This window comes from Haliotis asinina, chromosome 10 (genome assembly GCF_037392515.1).
Source record: "Haliotis asinina isolate JCU_RB_2024 chromosome 10, JCU_Hal_asi_v2, whole genome shotgun sequence".
NCBI lineage: Eukaryota > Metazoa > Mollusca > Gastropoda > Lepetellida > Haliotidae > Haliotis > Haliotis asinina.
In genome coordinates this window covers 17,606,136-17,627,268 of record NC_090289.1, presented here as the reverse complement: position 1 = coordinate 17,627,268, position 21,133 = coordinate 17,606,136, and the positions used below count along the sequence as shown (strand labels likewise).

Below are 21,133 nucleotides of genomic sequence, written 5' to 3'. Positions count from 1 at the left end.
GAACTGAGGAAACCAAGGTAACAAGTAAATGTAGCCTACATATGTCAGTGTCGATCCTTACTGCGTGTATCCCCAGTTAATATTCAAACTGACACAAGTGTTTTATGCTGATTGTCACGATATCGGTTCTGCATAGTCTTTAATGTTGTTAATTGTGATGTGCAAATCTGTTTTAACATTTGACTAACATATCTACAGGTTAACTGTTGTTTCGATGTATAGGACGTCAAGATCAGGGGTTCGGTGAGGTTAGACGAAATACGGTTTAACGTCGTTCTTGAGAATATTTCGCTAATAGGCATGAGTGAGTATGTGTATGTGTGGCTGTTTGTACGTTTTTAAAAGGCTCGTTCGCTGAGATACCATGTCGCCGTTAAGAATGAAAACCCCACACAGACACATTATACTGACCTCGAGCTGACTAGTCGTTGTTGTAGGCAGGGACTAACAAGTACCATATCTAAACGTCTTTATGACGCGACCGGGGATCATGCCCGCTAGCTTCCGCTCTCCAGGCGAACGCTCTGACCACTACACCACGGAGGCGCTCGTTAGGAGTTCGGGTGCCTAGCGTTTGATAATTAAACTTTCTTTAAGGAAGATGCCCTGTCTCTCATGAGTTATTTAGTGGGCGTAGTCTTTCATTCTGATTGAAAGCGTAGCCTTGAAAACAGATAACGGAGTAATAAATTTACTCTTGTTGTCATTAGTTAGCCACGTGTAACCATCCGGATAAGAGCTCATTTTCTGCAACCCATGCTTGTCTTAAGGGGCACCAACGGGATCGGGTGGTCAGGCTTGCTGACCTGGTTGACACATATGTGATCGTGTCCCAGTTGCTAATGCTTTTGGTCACTGGACTGTCTGGTCCAGACTTAATTATTTACAGACCACCGCTATATAGCTGCAATATTGTTGAGTGCGGCGTAAATCACTCATGATCTGTGGCGTAATGTTCTTGCTCTAAAATAACACAAGAAATAACACAACTCGGGAGAATTGCTGGCTAAGCTTCTGAATAATTATTCTTCCAGTCAAAGAGTGTTTCTACTCACGAGCAGGATGAAGTACATACATGATGCAGTTTACAAACTGGTCAAAATGTTACACACTATCAATATAGTACAAATTTAGTCCTTTCCCCACGCAAGTGCCAGAGTTTGCTAAATTCTAAATATGTAGTGCCAGTCTTCAAGTATACAAGTGGTTATCGCAATTATAATGTTTCCAAACTCTTAGATCATGTCCATTCAATCAGCATGCGGGGATTAGGTGTTGGCCCAGTGATTAAGACTTTTGCTCGTCACGCCGGAGACCTGGGTTCGAATCCCCACATGGATACAATGTGTGAAGCCCATTTTTGGTGCCCTCTGCAGTGATGTTGCTGGAATATAAAGCGGCTTTGAAATAAACTCTCACTCACTCATTCAGCACATCAAAATAATCAAATGTCATGTCTAACTGTTCAAAGTTCTGAAACAACATTTGCGGGCGATCGTCATAACCAAATAGCAAAAAGTCTTTCTGATACTTTTTTCTTAGTGCCTCCAATTCCTCTATCGATATCTGGTGATATGCCTGAAGAAAGGCCTCCATCTTATTTGATTTAGATGTATCACCACTTCTCCAGTGAGCCTCAAGGGCCAAATTTATGACTTCAATTTGCTTGGATGCTTCACTTTGTTCCGGGGCAAGGGGAAAGTCTTCTTGCTTCGATATTATTCCAAGGATCTGCATCTGTCTCCAGAGACGACGCAGAGCAGTGTGGAAAGACACGCAGGAACTAATCCGTTCGCGCTGAGAGAAAGCCCGTGTTACGTAATCCACGACCGAGTCAACCGTATGTTCCACTGCAAAATCTTTGAACTTAATTCTCTTATCAACATTGAGATGCCTAAAAATGTATGACACGTCCTCTCTAAACGTTTCCATTTTAGCAACAACGTCATATTGCAGGTTGCAGACGTCGCACACACTAGACACAGGGATGAAGTGGTCGTCAAGACGACGCCGGGGGGTGCGAATAATGTACTTCACAAACTCACGGAAGGTTACATCGTGTCCACATCGAAGACTTTTATCGGAAGCCAAATCTCTGGATTTGGCAATTTTCTTTCCGATTTGCTTCCATAAATATTTATTTGGAGCTAAAAATTTATCAACATACGCTGAAAAAATGCGTGTGTAAGGATCCCGTGTAAATATATATTTGAAGGATGTTTCCAGCAGTTGTGACAAGGAGAATCCAGTCTCTGCTGACTTAGTGGCATTAATAATATCCAGCCTATAATATTCAGATCTGAACTCTGAATGAGCAAACTTGTAGGGTGATGTATCTTTCCCTTCATAAGCACTGAGAGCTTTCCAGGTGCGTCTCCAGAAACTGGAACCAGACTTGGCGACAGAGCAGTACAGCATCTTATGAGTGTCCATGTACCACAAGGTGTGCAGTGATCTCAGAGTCTTCTGTCTTCCTGGCATGGAACCACACGCACGTCTCAAATTGTCCTGTCTTTCTTCGTATCGATTTGGATTGGGGATCTGTAAATACGAACATTCGGCTTTAATCAGTACTTTTTAATCAGTACAATGCAAGATAGCCAGATCTGTTTCGTGAAACCGTCATTGTATAAAATAAACTCCGACAGTATTCATTTCTGTGCAAATGTAAATGTGCTTTCGGGCAAGTTGCGAAGGTATCAAAACATTTTCAAATTTCAGTATGTTACATCTCGGTTATTCACTTATATGTGTAGAATTCCCATCATTTCACACCCACTCTTGTTATCTTGCCCTGTCAAGAGTTCTTCCATAACTTTTTCTTCCAGGTTTAGACGTGTATCAGGACCAGAGCGTGTGTATAACGATAAAGCTTGGATAATATGATGCACGTCATGATTAAACATTAGCGTATTGGTGAGACATAAGTAATCTGTCAGTCGGGAAAATAGGAAAGAAACCTATCTATGTACATAATGTACCCCATGATTTGTAAATGAAGTCCAGGATCAGAGATTTTACATTCAGTTATCTACTTGTTATGGTTTAGCTTTCCTATACTTTTGCTATCTTGGTTGGTGTTATTCCACTTTCAGAAAAGACACTGTTGGTAATAAAGTCTGTTTAGACATGCAGAACCGATAGCGTGACAAACAGGATAAAACAATTGTGTCAGTTTGAGTGTTAACTGAGGATATACGCAGCAAGGATCGACACTGACATATGTAGGCTACATTCACTTGTTACCTTGGTTTCCTCGGTTCTGTTTCCTAGTGCATTCACCAGACTGTCGTGGTAACGCTTCAGTAATGCACTTTCATCGGACGTTTGGATCCCTTCCATTGTCAACTTTAGATAATTCTTGTTCATTATCTGAAATATACATAGTTTTTCTGTTTGGTATAGCTCCGCTGTGTAATATTTGATGCATGGACCTTTATAGAATGTACAATAATGAGCAACGGATGAGACAGATTTTAGTGAGCTATCTAAAGAGCCATGGATGACATAGATTTTACGCAGAACCAGTATAGATTCGACTTTGCTCCGATTGGGGTAACATTTACAAGCAAGAGATTTTTACCTCCAGATACGTCATGTATTGGCTAATGCAGATTATGCGATCGATTGTACACCGATACTGATATATCTAGTTCGCACAAATGTCAACTGATAGGACTTGGCCTTCGAGTGTACGTTACAAATTCAATGACAAGTCATCTTCTGCAGCCGATGTGGCTTTCAGGTTCGTGTAAGAGTTCGAAAACTGTTTTGTCTGGTTTGACCTTAGTCATTTGTTAAATCTATGATATTACCATATCGAACACGTTGTGGTGGGGAATGGCGTCGAGTTGGGCATAGTGTGGAGTTGGGCTTGTTGTGGGAGTTGGACGTGGTGTGGAGTTGGGCTTGTGGGAGTTGGGCTTGTGGGAGATGGGCATGGTGTGGATTTGAGCATGGTGTGGATTTGGGCTTGGTGTGGATTTGGGCTTGTTGTGGATTTGGGCATGGTGTGGAGTTGCACATGGTGTGGAGTTGGGCTTGTTGTGGGAGTTGGACATGGTGTGGAGTTGTTCTTGTTGTGCAGTTGGGCATGGTGTGGGAGTTGGGCATGGTGTGGATCGGGCTTATTGTGGGAGTTGGACTTGTTGTGGGAGTTGGGCATTGTGTGGAGTTGGGCATGGAGTGGAGTTGGGCATGGTGTAGAGTGGGCATGGTGTGGTGATGGGCTTGTTGTGGGAGTTGGGCTTGGTCTGGAGCTGGGGAATTTTAATGTTATGGGATTTCACTGCTTGTGAGATTCTGAGGTGCTGACTGTAACTGATGGGGCCAGTCCCTTAAAAAACAACCATGGTCTGCTGAAGCACCCTTCCCTTCTGGAATTGTATTAAACGGTAAACAGAAAGAAAATATGAACACAGAATGAATCATGTTGTACCTTACTGTCAAGATGGCGTCTCGTGGTGGGTATATCTGGTAACGGTCTTGGCTCGTCTGTGTTGGCAAAAACTTTCTACAGATCATCAATGTTGCCCCAAACATAATCATGCAACATCTTACGTAAATCGCTTTCTTTCCATTACAGAGTCAATGACATTACATGCAGAATTTGTAGCCCTTACGAATGGGAACCTATTCACTCAATTTATCATTAAATTGAAACATAACTGACAGCTATTCCTTACACATCAAACATCATGCACATCGTGGTAAACCTGCTTACCATCTGTCACCTGATAAAATATGAACATCATACACCATCTGAACATCATCAACATGCTTAGCATCTGACACCATGATGCATTCACCATCTGACACAAGACCTTAATACATTCACCATCTGACACATGACCATAATGCATTCCTCATCTGACACGTGACCATAATACATTCACTATCCCACACATCATCAAAACACACGAAGAATCTATCACTTTACAGAGCACCCAGCATCACCAGTACAGGAACAGAGCCTTACAGGTCATCATCAGTCGACGAATTACCATAAATGATAAAACGCAGAAGACCAGGTGCTTCTTCCGGAATCGCAGACGCAGCTGGAACAGAAGGCGAGTAAGTTGTCATTCAGTCGGAATCGTCTTAATTCATGAAAGGTTGCTTAAATCATAGTAAGGCATGGAGCGGCAGCCAGTAGCCAAATCTTTCGCTAGTCATGGGCTCGATCCCTGAACGGCTGTTTGGCTGTCCCGGTCGAGGTATTGCATGACGGCTTGTGTCAGCTGTCCAGAGCCGTATTACAATTTCAAGCATCCTCTTGCTAGCAGTATTGATAGAAAAGGAATATAACAAGAGCCATGTGTTGTTGCCTGCAGTAGGAAGCTATTGATCATGCTTTTCATCACTTCATGTATGTGTATGCCTGTTAGATGCTAGGACAACATACAGGACAAATTCTATATCTAATGAGTGATACATTATATCAGGCCATTTGCTTGTGAGCTATATCTTTTAGCAAGAAACAAAATTCCATTCAATAAGACTTTTTACTGATCGTGTTCCGAAAAGACATTGAGAAATTGAGACAGAAAGTACTTATGTCATTTCACTCCAAAACAATTTTCCATGAGTGACACATGAGTTATTTACTTTCAGTAACATGTACTATTTCTCCAGTTATATTAATGTCCACAGGATAGTAGCCTGTTATCGATGTTTATTATTTCCTTTCTGCAACATAATCTTCTTCAGAAGAATATAACTGGGCACTGCCCAAGAAACCCACTGCACACACATTCTCGGGAGGTTTTTGCATGTCAGTGAAAGTTTATTCTGACCAGACTAAAGTACCTACAGCATACACAGTGCCTGCATGTAACACCGTGTGGCGAGACAGTAACGGCCACGTGTCATCACATGTTCGGGAGATTACAACAGATTCAGAAAACGTGCAATTGGTCGGAAAAAAGCATGTTAGTGTAATAGAAGGTATTGTAGAGACTGTCTGGTGAAAACAGACGTTTGTCTTTAATAATCAGGTTTTGTATTCATCCAATATATCAATGTGTCCATGTGTGGTATGTGGTATTCAGACAGAAAACATCCAGTATGAGTGTCTCGGTGATATCGATCAGTATTTGTGATCTGTGATGTGTTTGGAGGACCATGACCTTGGTAACAAACAGATGAAATATCGTTAGATTTCACTGATTACATAAAGCTCACTTATACTGACATTGATCTACGAAAGTTACCTATCCTGTAATTATGTTCATTTGACTTCTAGATACATGTACTTACCATGTTCTTGTCTCCAATGTACCAAGATTTCCTGATTTACCGCGCCATGTGTCGTAAAAACACAACATACTCTTCTTCAACAGCCAAGACTAGACGAGGCTAGATCGCATGCTTTGATGGATCGTTATAAAATACATGCTGTTTAATGCGTCGGTGGTAAAATTGTTTCAAGAAGATGCAATAAGTATGTGTTATTAGATGGAATAGTATTTTCCACATGAAAACTACGATGGGAGACACTGACTGTCGATTTAGGTATTGTCATGAAATTGATCGTCTTTATAAATACGTCCTTCACGAACCATATGTTACCATGGTGCTCTCCATGAGCTGGAAACTTAAAATGTGGAGATATCGTCAATACACTGGTTGAACAAAAGTACACTCTCCGCATGTAAGGTAGAGACCAGGAAACTGTAAACTAAGGAAATGTATCTCTATATGTCATATTTGTCTAAATTATAAAGCTTTGAGAGAATAGTACATAATTATAGATTGCAGCACGTGCAGGTATATAGTTATATGTATATACTTGCACGTGACAAAATAAACGATCAAGAATCAATAAAAGCCCTTTTTAGTAATGCGTGTGAGTGTCATTCTTAATGTTTCACAAGTCTATTTTCTATTACAACCAAAACATGCAGCAGTGGACTGTTTGAATCTGATTCAGCTTATTTGCCACAACAACAACCTGGGGTTGGGCAGGCAAATGCTCCTTTCAACATTGCTCCGACAACATTGGGCATAAGTGCTGAATGCCATGTTACTGCACGAATATGATTTTCATGAAGGTTTTACAGAGGTACAGATAAGCTGCATGTCCGCGTATATTACTCAAATATTTATGTGGAAAGTCAATTCCTATCATGTTTATTGCGCACAAGGACGCTAGAATTTTGAAAATTATATCTTATATGTGTACACACAAAAAACAAATCTTAGCTTGTGTACTGGTGGATAGATGAGATATATTAAGAGCGCCTGTTTCAACACATGGGCTTGGCAACTTGCAGTCTATCTTATCTCATATTACAGATAAAAAATAAACAACAAACACGTAAACAAACATTTAAACTTTATCATATTTTTACAATTATTTGAAAACCTCAAAATACCCAAATGAGTTTCAGTGAGGTGGGTTCAATTTATTCAAAGGAAAATTAGATATTCAAAGGAAAAATGAGACTCACACAAGCAAGTACATAACTCTATGACCCAAAACTTTATCTATAGCTTTGTCCGTTTATGTTAGGCTGAAAGAGATCTAGAAATAGTTCCAATTGGTCTATTTTGCGACATGCGCTATATGGCAATTACGGCACTAAATAAATCGACAGTTCACCTTTTATAGTGCGTGAGTGTCGCCCTTCTCCACAATATAATCACTCCCCCGCGAAGCGCAATAAACACACACAACGAAACATGTTAAGGAGCACCAGGATATTCAATACAAAAGTATCTAATATTTCATATTATGGAATTTTTGTTTCTAAAATTGCTGAGAATAACTGAGATTGAGGAGGTCTGTGACTGACGTCGTGATCGACATGACACACCATCAGCTGCATCACACTGTATAACCTTCCGCTCAGTATTTCCTCGTCCTTGCTTTTCGATGGTTTTTTTAGGGCAGTGGATTGGTCGACCCCGACTGTAAACAGCGTAAGTCCTGACAGTGAAACGGTAAGACAAAGGAGCGTCATGTCAACATGCATTTAAATGAGGTATAACATCGATATGTTTGGACAAACATGGACATTAAGGGAAAGTGAGACACACTTAATCAATTCCTTTGGAACTGTTTCATCTGTATGGATATACATTACTTTTTCTCATACGCATTGGCATTGGCATTGGTTAGTGGTACAGTCGCCAAATGAAATATCCCCTACTTTGGTATAATATAACGCCACTGAGACACATTTAAAGACAGAAAGTTGAACAGTAGCGTGAGATCAGTTATACAAATAGACCTGCATTTCAATAGGTGTGTATGAAGACAGTAAAAACGTAATTCTTTTCACAAATCCTGGAGATTCACACATACACCTGCGAATTCGCATTGCTTTACATTCAGTCATATTGGCTCTTGTACGTGGATCCACCATCATGAAAGGTGCTTTCAATCCAGGGTCTACATTTGCGTGTGGTACTATACGATATCTCTCAGACGCTCATACACTTCGAACTGGTATCTGACACCATTGTCTTCCCTTGGTTCACCATCGACATTCGGGAGACTGAAACAATTCAAACCATGATAAGGGCAAGGACCTCCTTTAACGTACTACTAATGTGATCATAGGTCACTGAGGTAACCTCGGTGCAATGTTAAAGAACGGGCGATAAGGTTAACCTTAATAAAGGTTGCTTCATGAAAGGAGACCCAGGTTTATCTGTCTTGAAGGTATACCTTGAATTACATGGTCTTAAAAGGTGTTCTTTTGAACATAAATTACCTGATTTTCCGGAACTTGTTCTCAAACTCAGGAAAAAAGACATCTGCGTCGAAATTTCCAAAGACTCTCGTCAAGTATAATCTTTTACACAAAGGGTGGTTAATGGCATTCTGCAAAAGAAGAGTTAAACTATACACACAAGGAAGTATACACTTACTGCATACTATATTCTGAAGGATTGACTTTACACTATGTGAAATGATACAGGCACAGATATACGTTGTCAGCAGCATGTTAACTACATGGTAGCGGACCGTTCTTAGTTATATGTCGGAAGATACACTATATCTGATTAATATTGTACTCACTTTTCTGTCTTTGACCTAACATTACCCATGTGTCAGTATACCAACCGCATATACTCTGGTCCCGCCCATTACCCACACTGCCTCGATCTCATGCCGACGAGGGCCGGAGAGGGCATAATCTACAGCTTCATCAAATGACGACACAACCTTGTGAAGACTCCTGTGTGAATCCTCCCTAATGTAAAATAAAATGCAGAAATGTTGGTCCGTCCAACTAAAGTACACATACAAAATAAGAAGACCTCCATTTCAGGTGATATATTTGTTCATGCAGACATACAACACAAACCAATATGCAAATACGTGTATATTTGACGAAGGATGCACCTTAGAGTGGAACTGATGATGACATTGATGACAGACGCTGCTTCCTTCTCCTTCTCCGTGGTCAACATCCATGTCCTTCGTCCTTTGATTTGCACCACCTTCTTACCTGCAGGTTAAACAGTAACGAACCTTCTTGAAATAAATAAATATTGTAGGTACTTGATAATAGCTGATTGTAACCTACATAGTATACATGTTACATTCTAACGGTTGACTAGCCCTGATATTGGTGAACCGTTGCTTTCTGAACTCTCTCTCATTCACTCACTGACTGTTGATAAATAGCCCGTCAACATATTCTCCTTTCCTATTTCTTAGGCCATATGAAGGACAGAAGGCTTTTTGTAGAAGTCATCGTTTGGGGGCAGAGCAGACCTAGTTATCTGCGATTCATTGCTCAGGATTGACGCATCATTCAGACAGGTTTTGGTTCGCGTCATATTTCGTGAATCCCACATGTATTACGAAGCCACGGCCGCCAAATTAGTAGTTTTATCAGGATATACTGTATCACAGGTACATATTGTTTAAAAGGCAATTACGTAAACGACACAGCAATGCTGAGATACATTCGCACACATAGACAAGGACACAACCAACAAGATGACCGATAAAAAATATCACTTAATGCTCACGCAATAATACGATGAATGAAGATGTCTGGAGACGTTCTGTGACACATCCACGGCCGTGACAACTTACGCTCCGACACCAACAAACCTACCATATTTACCACTATTAAGTGTCGAAGTCAATGCTATAAGTCCACAGTTTGTGACAACTTACACTGATAAGTCGAACTAAGTAAGAGTGAGTATTACTGGAATCTGCGCTGAGTATATATGGCATGGTTTGAATGATATTTCATATTACAGATATACAATATTTACACAGCGGTACCGTGCGTTGTCTTATGACGATAGTTCGGTTTGTATGTGACGAATCTCATTTAAGTCTCACTGTGCATTAGGTCCCAAGGAGTTCGAAATAACGCCGTTCGATCTTTCAGACTTATTTATCATGGACTTCGAATACTGCCAGAAGTGAGGAACAATAATACCTTATGTATATGTCAAACGTACACGTGTTCATGCCAATCATATGTAAAAGCCCGTCAGTCCTCATCAACATCTGAACACTGAGTGTTTGCCATCAATACTGCAATGTCCCGAGCCACAAACGAAAAATAAAATATTTATGAGATACATGTATTCACTACTTTTTACTTTTTGGTCACACACAAATGACTGGTGTCTGCATACTCACCCAATGTATGCTGTCGACAAAATTGAAGACATCTGGTGCAGTTTTATAGAAAATATCGCGTTTACAAAAGTTTGAAAAGGGTCGTGGTCAAGGTCACCCAAAATCAACTGATGTCTGTGGAATATCCCAGTGTAGGCTGTCACCAAATTTGAAGACACTGGGTACAACAGCTCGCGAGATATCAAGAATCGGGACGTACGCGTTGAGGCGGGTGACAGTTAACTCCCTCACTCACTCTTTCTCTGTATGAATCCTTTCAGAAGCATGAACCCAAATATAATATTATATTCATCTTTTTATGTATTGATGCTGAATAACTGTGGAATAACTGGATACAATCTCCCACTGCTGGCATACATTAGACGTGTCTATAAATACTGATCCTTCATATATCAGGTGTTTCACTGCCCTAGTTATGACTGAGCTTAAATGTGTCACATGCTCATTTCTTGGTATTGTGATTACATAATTTCCCGATTTCGGCTCTTTACATCCCCACACTTAGAATGAACTCACTTGGGTCAGAAGTCCACTGTGTAAGGTGAGTGTAGTATTCATAATCTCCCCTGAAAAAAGAAACACAACGTCAGCTACAGCTGTTAGTTTCAGTCCAGAGGTTCAAATGTTAATTGATGATTCAAAACGGTTTTTGCAAAAATGCTCCTACGGATATGCATGAATGTCTCAAATGTCCTGTAGTGTTCCAAAAAGGGGTTTACAATAAGATTACTATATTGGCTAAAGATGCAAGCTAAAATGTCCTGTAGTGTTCCAGAAAGGGGTTTACAACAAGATTACTATATTGGCTAAAGATGCAAGCTAAAATGTCCTGTTGTGTTCCAGAAAGGGGTTTACAATAAGATTTCTATATTGGCTAAAGATGCAAGCTAAAATGTCCTGTAGTGTTCCAGAAAGGGGTTTACAACAAGATTACTATATTGGCTAAAGATGCAAGCTAAAATGTCCTGTAGCGTTCCAGAAAGGGTAAGGATGCAAATATAAACAATTGTGCTGTTGTTGGTCAGTCTGAAACTTGTACAATAGATTTGATTATTTATCCATGTTTCATGATTATAAGTGTTATTGTGTTGACGCTGTGGGAACCTCTACTTCAAGAGGACGATCCGGTGCTGTGGTTCTGTTGATATGAAATCTTGTAGAATTATTGATAATGCTGTGTTTATTGTTTTTGGCAAATTTGTATTCCGTCTTGGCAAAGATGTGCTTTTGTCTGTTGTGTATGTGAATCCACCTGATTCCTCATGGTATGACTCTAAAACATTGTCATGTGGATTAACATTATTCTTTGACTCGTTACTGACATTACTGTGTGAGGTACATGATCCTTAGGTCATTCTCGGGGGCGATCTGAAAGCAAGAAGTGGCGAAGATCCCGACAGCGTTGATGATGGTATAGCAGCTGCAATTGAAGATGAGGATATTAAACATTATATTTGACACGGTGAGTACAAAACGTCGTTCTAGCGACAAAGCTGTGAATCAGTCTGGTAAATACTACTCCACTGGTACGCCGCCTGGAACTTGTTCATAACGAATGGTCGTTGTGGTCAGGACTTTGGTATTGGTGACTTTACATTCTGGAGTCATTCTGGCAAAAGTGTAATCGACTGTATCATTGCTTCACCAGCTTTGTTTAATGTTTGTAAACAATTTAACCGTCATATCGCGGTCGGACTAGTCATCTACCACTGACTTGTCGATTTCAGTCATGTGATTACCCGACACAGAGCCTGCAGCACGATCCATGTGTGACCCAGAACGATTACTTCTTTGAGTGGTATGACAAGAAAGCTGAACTGTTCCGAGAAAACTTATTGTTCTTAAAAATGTTTCGATGTTAACGATTGTTTAGATCTAGTGTTCGATTTGTTTACTAAAGGTATTTGTGATGCTGGTCAATGTATGGAGCATAAAGGTTTTATAGGCAATATTACTTCTCAACCACGGTACGATTCTGAATGTAGCTATTATCGTTCTGAAAGGGAGAGGTTTTTCCGTGTTTAAAAGGCACAGAGAGGATGAAGCTCTTGGGGGATATTTTGCGGGCGAAGAATAAATTCACTTCTGTCATAAGACATAAGAAACGTCCCTATTGTGATAAAGTGGCAAGACTGTTGATTGGTAGTCTTTATAATAGTAAGGTATTTTGGAAGGTTTTGAAAAGGTTTTCTGATTCCGTGCCTGCTATACCTACACTTTCCCTTCAGGAATGGCATGAATGTTTTTGCAATAAACATGTATATGTCTACAAGCTGCTCGGATACAACCAGTGAGGAAAGTTTCTGTGACACCGAGTTTTCTGATGGTAATATTGCGGCTATTCTAGATTTTCCAGTATCAGTTGATGAGGCGATTAATGCAATCGGTACACTTAAATGTTCTAAATCACTTGGTGATGACGAGTCAATCGCGGAGTTCTTTAAGCACTCGTGTGATGTTGTTGCTCCTTTTTATCACCGCTCTTTTCAATACATACTTTATTTGATAAAGGTGTATTCCCGGCACAGTGGTCTGTAGGTGTAATAGTTCCTATCCATAAGGAAGGTGAAGTAAATCAGTGTTAAATCGTACTCGGTGTTAAATCTTGTTCGTCCAATGAGGTTGTTCATGGGGAATGTGGCAGATATCCCATATATATTTATAATTTAATGTTGCTAGATGCTTCCCAAGGTAAAGCATGCGGTTTGGTTGTGTATGGGAAAGCCAATGCATTAACAATGTAGTAGATGAATTCATTACTAGGGCACAGAATATGTATGTACAGGGTTGGAGAGAGAGAGAGAGAGAGAGAGAGAGAGAGAGAGAGAGAGAGAGAGAGAGAGAGAGAGAGATGGGGTGCACGTATTGTATAGGAATTAAAACTGGAACCGCGCAATCCTCACAAACAAGGGACATTAACTCTAAAGTCTATTGGAGAAATGCAAAGTATGCTGACACATGCTGGTAAACAGTAACGTTTGTTGCATTTTATTCATTGCATAGAGCACGTACACATATATGTAAATGAATTATCTGACAAATATAATCAATTTTTCCATCAATAGATACACACAATAAACGTTAAATGTCACTCCAGAAAATAAATGTTAATGCATGCTGTGTATTATATATAAATACATATATTTGCATAATTTGTTTCACATGACATAATAATCACATGTACAATCCCACCAGATGGGAATGACATCGCCATAAACAAGTGGTGAGATGGTACGGGATGATCAAGTACACCTTGGGCTTGGCATCATTGCAGGACATCATTTCCTACAGTATCTGCAGCGGACTGTTTGATTTTTTCTTGATTTCATTAGAAACTTCTAACCACTGCATAATGGGAACAAAGTGATCACGTGTCTCCGCCACTGGAGAATGACATATTGTGAAGTAAATTGCTGTTTTATCACTCCCTTTTCTCATGTGATACTTGATTACTTTTGTTGACTGAGCTGACTAATATTTATAAACTGTGAGGAGTATTATAAACGGTATGGAGTATCGCAGTGTTTAAGTTTGCATGTAAGCATGGGTTGGTTGATGGATGGATGAATGCATGCATATATGTAGGTGTTTGTGTGGAGTTGGGGGCGGTGGCATTTAAACTCACTATCACTCTATTATTGCATGTATGCGTCATTGTATGTATGCATGTATGTATGTATGCATGTATGTATGTATGCATGCATGTATGTTCAGGCTTGCTGTTTCTGCATCAAAGCCACGTGGGTGCAATCAGAGGCCTTTTGTTGGCCATACCTGTGTCTTATCTACGCGTCGAGTGAGGCTGACATCACTAGGACCGTAATCACAATATAATGTGCCATTTTTACATACATACACTGACGTTTTAACCATTATTCTCTACACCTGAACGGATACACGCCTGCTTCAAGACGTTAAACATGGGCAATAAAGTGTACATTTGCTAGAAATATTTGGCCTGAGCTCTAGCTGCTACATACGTGCCTCTTAGTAGAAGCCTTTTCTGGTAAAACAAAAATATTCACCATACAAAACAATGCACATACATAATGCTATATGCATTGTTGTTGATTGTGATAATACACCCTGTTTCCTGACACACATAACAGTGTTATAGATCATGTCGATCATGACTAGCATATTAATCTGAAAGAGTGATCTCTATGCACGTCGCAAACCGATGTCCAACTGCGTACAGAATACCAGCAAGCAGCTACATAGATAATGGCCAGGTATTTGTTACAGCAACAGAAAATACCTTTTACGCATCATCAACCATCATTATTACTTACTTAATATGTGGCCAAGGCAGTTTGTTTTTCAGTCCGAAACCTTTGCTTCCATCGACAAGTGCAACACACACGTTTATTGGCACCATCCCAACTGCAGTAGGTGCCTTTTGCAGACTCGAGCTGTTCACTTTTATCGGTTAGTATCCTAATGCAGCCGAAGATTCGGGGCGTGACTTCACGCCAGATGTTGTAATTGCTGGTTGCAATGACAATTAGTCAGGGACATTTCACAAAGGTGACTTGGCGAGAGTTGATTCACTGTTTTCCGTTTCTGTAACAGTTAGTATCTATGCTATCTGTACAGCCACCTGAATGTGTCAACTGTACTTTAACAGCTATTGTGTCGAGTGGTATCGAGATATCCCTAGGAAGACTTATACAAGTCCGTAACCATGTACTTGCTATTTGATGATTATTCATAAATATGAATGATAATGCAAAGCACGACCGTCCTAGACACAAGGTATCAACGAGTATGTGCAATCACCACTTGTATCAAGTATCAAACATACAGTTATTGTGCATTTTTAAACAATGCATGTCCTTGTCGCACATTTTGAACCAAGCATGTGGTTATCGTACATTTTGTATCATACATGGAGTTATCGTACATTTTTATCATACATGGAGTTATCGTACATTTTTATCATACATGGAGCTATCGTACATTTTTATCATACATGGAGCTATCGTACATTTTTATCATACATGGAGTTATCGTACATTTTTATCATACATGGAGCTATCGTACATTTTTATCATACATGGAGCTATCGTACATTTTTATCATACATGGAGTTATCGTACATTTTTATCATACATGGAGCTATCGTACATTTTTATCATACATGGAGTTATCGTACATTTTTATCATACATGGAGCTATCGTACATTTTTATCATACATGGAGCTATCGTACATTTTTATCATACATGGAGCTATCGTACATTTTTATCATACATGGAGTTATCGTACATTTTTATCATACATGGAGCTATCGTACATTTTTATCATACATGGAGCTATCGTACATTTTTATCATACATGGAGCTATCGTACATTTTTATCATACATGGAGCTATCGTACATTTTTATCATACATGGAGTTATCGTACATTTTTATCATACATGGAGCTATCGTACATTTTTATCATACATGGAGCTATCGTACATTTTTATCATACATGGAGCTATCGTACATTTTTATCATACATGGAGTTATCGTACATTTTTATCATACATGGAGTTATCGTACATTTTTATCATACATGGAGCTATCGTACATTTTTATCATACATGGAGCTATCGTACATTTTTATCATACATGGAGCTATCGTACATTTTTATCATACATGGAGCTATCGTACATTTTTATCATACATGGAGTTATCGTACATTTTTATCATACATGGAGTTATCGTACATTTTTATCATACATGGAGTTATCGTACATTTTTATCATACATGGAGTTATCGTACATTTTTATCATACATGGAGCTATCGTACATTTTTATCATACATGGAGTTATCGTACATTTTTATCATACATGGAGCTATCGTACATTTTTATCATACATGGAGCTATCGTACATTTTTATCATACATGGAGCTATCGTACATTTTTATCATACATGGAGTTATCGTACATTTTTATCATACATGGAGCTATCGTACATTTTTATCATACATGGAGCTATCGTACATTTTTATCATACATGGAGCTATCGTACATTTTTATCATACATGGAGCTATCGTACATTTTTATCATACATGGAGCTATCGTACATTTTTATCATACATGGAGCTATCGTACATTTTTATCATACATGGAGCTATCGTACATTTTTATCATACATGGAGCTATCGTACATTTTTATCATACATGGAGCTATCGTACATTTTTATCATACATGGAGTTATCGTACATTTTTATCATACATGGAGCTATCGTACATTTTTATCATACATGGAGCTATCGTACATTTTTATCATACATGGAGCTATCGTACATTTTTATCATACATGGAGCTATCGTACATTTTTATCATACATGGAGCTATCGTGCATTTTTATCATACATGGAGCTATCGTACATTTTTATCATACATGGAGTTATCGTACATTTGTATCATACATGGAGTTATCGTACATTTTTATCATACATGGAGCTATCGTACATTTTTATCATACATGGAGCTATCGTACATTTTTATCATACATGGAGTTATCGTACATTTTTATCATACATGGAGCTATCGTACATTTTTATCATACATGGAGCTATCGTACATTTTTATCATACATGGAGCTATCGTACATTTTTATCATACATGGAGCTATCGTACATTTTTATCATACATGGAGTTATCGTACATTTTTATCATACATGGAGCTATCGTACATTTTTATCATACATGGAGTTATCGTGCATTTTTATCATACATGGAGCTATCGTACATTTTTATCATACATGGAGCTATCGTACATTTTTATCATACATGGAGTTATCGTACATTTTTATCATACATGGAGTTATCGTACATTTTTATCATACATGGAGCTATCGTACATTTTTATCATACATGGAGTTATCGTACATTTTTATCATACATGGAGCTATCGTACATTTTTATCATACATGGAGCTATCGTACATTTTTATCATACATGGAGCTATCGTACATTTTTATCATACATGGAGCTATCGTACATTTTTATCATACATGGAGTTATCGTACATTTTTATCATACATGGAGCTATCGTACATTTTTATCATACATGGAGCTATCGTACATTTTTATCATACATGGAGCTATCGTACATTTTTATCATACATGGAGTTATCGTGCATTTTTATCATACATGGAGCTATCGTACATTTTTATCATACATGGAGCTATCGTACATTTTTATCATACATGGAGCTATCGTACATTTTTATCATACATGGAGCTATCGTACATTTTTATCATACATGGAGCTATCGTACATTTTTATCATACATGGAGCTATCGTACATTTTTATCATACATGGAGCTATCGTACATTTTTATCATACATGGAGCTATCGTACATTTTTATCATACATGGAGCTATCGTGCATTTTTATCATACATGGAGCTATCGTACATTTTTATCATACATGGAGCTATCGTACATTTTTATCATACATGGAGCTATCGTACATTTTTATACCACGCATATGCGTGTAACTGCCGAACATTTTGTACCATACATGCAATTACCGTACAGTTTGGAGCATACATGTAATTACCGTACATTTTGTACCATACATGTAGTTATCGTAGATTTTCTGTCATACATGTAATTACCGTACATTTTGTACCATACATGTAATTACCGTACATTTTGTACCATACATGTAGTTATCGTAGATTTTCTGTCATACATGTAATTACCGTACATTTTGTACCACACATGTAATTACCGTACATTTTGTACCATACATGTAATTACCGTACATTTTGTACCACACATGTAATTACCGTACATTTTGTACCATACATGTAGTTATCGTAGATTTTCTGTCATACATGTAATTACCGTACATTTTGTACCATACATGTAGTTATCGTAGATTTTCTGTCATACATGTAATTACCGTACATTTTGTACCATACATGTAATTACCGTACATGTTGTACCATACATGTAGTTATCGTAGATTTTCTGTCATACATGTAATTACCGTACATTTTGTACCATACATGTAATTACCGTACATTTTGTACCATACATGTAATTACCGTAGATTTTGTACCATACATGTAGTTATCGTAGATTTTCTGTCATACATGTAATTACCGTACATTTTGTACCATACATGTAATTACCGTACATTTTGTACCATACATGTAGTTATCGTAGATTTTCTGTCATACATGTAATTACCGTACATTTTGTACCATACATGTAGTTATCGTAGATTTTCTGTCATACATGTAATTACCGTACATTTTGTACCATACATGTAATTACCGTACATTTTGTACCATACATGTAGTTATCGTAGATTTTCTGTCATACATGGGATACATGGAGTTATCCCACGTTTTACTCTACCGGTTGTTATCGCATATTTTGTATCCCACATGTAGGTATCCTACGTGTATCTTTTATATCACACATCCAAGTGTCGTACAATTAGTTATCTTACGGAATGTTCTCCGGTGAGATGAAAGGGTATTCGGAGATACTGTGCCAACGGAACAAAACTGCCACCAACATTCATATCATATGCAGACTGTATATATACTGGACAAAATAAGTTAGAGATATTGGTATATAACTGATAGTTTATCAGTGTGTCAATGAATAAATACATCATTATACAAAACTGCAAAATTCATATATATCCCTAACTATTTTTGCCAAGTATATAATATATACAATGTTCATTTATTGACCAGAGAATATAGTCTTTGAATTGCACTGAAATGTCATTAGGTCGTCCTGTTGTGTGATCACATCGTGTTGCAATATGACAACTATGAGCAATATGGGCGTCCAACGGAGCGAAAACTTTGCGCTGACCCTGAATGTTGTGCCATTGTGTGCGGCACGTGCATTCCCTATAGACTGTTCTGTGGATCACGGTCAGGTGATGTCTAACGTGCTGCATCATAAAAACGCTTCACGGCTTCGACTGATTTAGATTTATGTAATGGTAGTTACCGGCACCTCAGCACTGAGATCCTTTACTACTATACCGGCTTCTGTAATTTTGTGATGTTGAAATTCTTAGGAAGACATTACAAAGTATGTGAAGTGTCGTAAAATAAGCGCCAAACTGTCAGACTGATGGTATTTTGATAAAAGTTCGTGTGCCCGCTAGTAACATACTTGACCTCTGCTATGTTTGCAGTAAAAGGTCAACTGACAATTTAGAATAATACGGCACTACGCTGTGGTGAACTGAAGCATGTATGGTCGATTGAAGTTCTGCTCTTTAACAGGGCAAGTCTGCGCCACACCTTACAGTTGTACTTACTTTAAACTGGGCCATGGGAATCCCTCGCCGAGTCCAATGCCTCGATTTGAATGGCACATGGCGGTGCAAATATTTAAAGGTGACAGTTGATGGGGATCACGGACCGCTGACGATGATTTAAAAGGATCGAGCTCCATCAGGATACGTACTGACGATACAACAACAGATGTGTGTGTGTTTGTAGTGAAACTAGGTCACAGGGAGTGTTGGCATGAACATTATCAGCTTAAATCAACATGGACGTAATTAGCGACAATCAGGTTCGTGGGACTTGCCTTGACAATTGATAAGTTGTGATGACCTGCTTCTGATATTGATTGATCAAGGGAGGCAACTTCATCGCAAGAATGGTACAGACCATCCTATAAAAATACTTTCACTTCAAGTATCGAAAACTTTGTTAAACCTCACCCCATATTATTTGCTGTGTATTGTTGTGGTTGGATCCAACTTCGCATGACAAACGGGACAGCAGGGCAACCTCGTGGTGGAAGCAAGCATAAATACACTCCGAAATGTATACGTTATTCACAATAAGTTAAAGAAGTTGATCTCCATAAATCTGGGATTTCTTAAGCATACCCTTTCTAAATGCCCTTCAAAGATTTAATTAGCTTACTGTCTTTAATACTGAGGATAACTTTGCAAAGAATCTAAAAATTCGTTTTTGAGGTAATCTATGAGTGAAACAATGGTGAATAGGGAGTGTTGGAGTTGGGTTTAGCACCGCTGTGGATAGGGACTCAGTTCCATCCCGCCTGTACACTGGGTGGCAGACGAATGACCAAACCGTAGTGGCTCAAGGGCGATAAAACATTTTAGGGTATTTATTTGTTAACGCCATCCCTGTCACTGTCCCAGTATATGCTGGCGGCTGCAAAGAAGGGAGTCAGCACCAGACAACCCAGTGGATGTACTCAAAATTAATGGTCAAGTCATCATAGTACAGCTTCCAATAGTATTTGCGAGGTAAAGTCATTTTACGTGTTTGTCATGGACGCCAGGTTGTGTGTTTGTATCGAATGGCTATGAGACAGGTTTTACTGCCAATCACTCATCCTGTCTCCCACACCTGGCACAGACCAGGACATGCTACTCAAGCGCTATACACATGAAAGGAACAACCCACTCCGCGAAGTACGAAAGGCAGTTGCCTGTTGGAAAGAATCGTGAAATACCCCGCTCCCCAAGGCGACCGTAACGCGAA

General features: G+C 38.9%; 1 protein-coding gene across 1 annotated transcript; it reads right to left on the bottom strand.

Moving 5' to 3' along the window:
• Positions 1-999: 999 nt before the first annotated feature.
• LOC137298566 (uncharacterized) lies at positions 1,000-20,145 on the bottom strand. Its single transcript, XM_067830866.1, has 10 exons — positions 19,927-20,145; positions 11,138-11,187; positions 9,356-9,461; positions 9,074-9,203; positions 8,721-8,830; positions 8,420-8,501; positions 5,004-5,057; positions 4,439-4,513; positions 3,247-3,372; positions 1,000-2,541 (listed from the first exon to the last, which is right to left on the bottom strand). The coding sequence occupies exons 1-10, from the start codon at positions 20,061-20,063 to the stop codon at positions 1,420-1,422; spliced, it is 1,992 nt and encodes a 663-aa protein (XP_067686967.1). The 5' UTR covers positions 20,064-20,145; the 3' UTR covers positions 1,000-1,419.
• Positions 20,146-21,133: the final 988 nt, after the last annotated feature.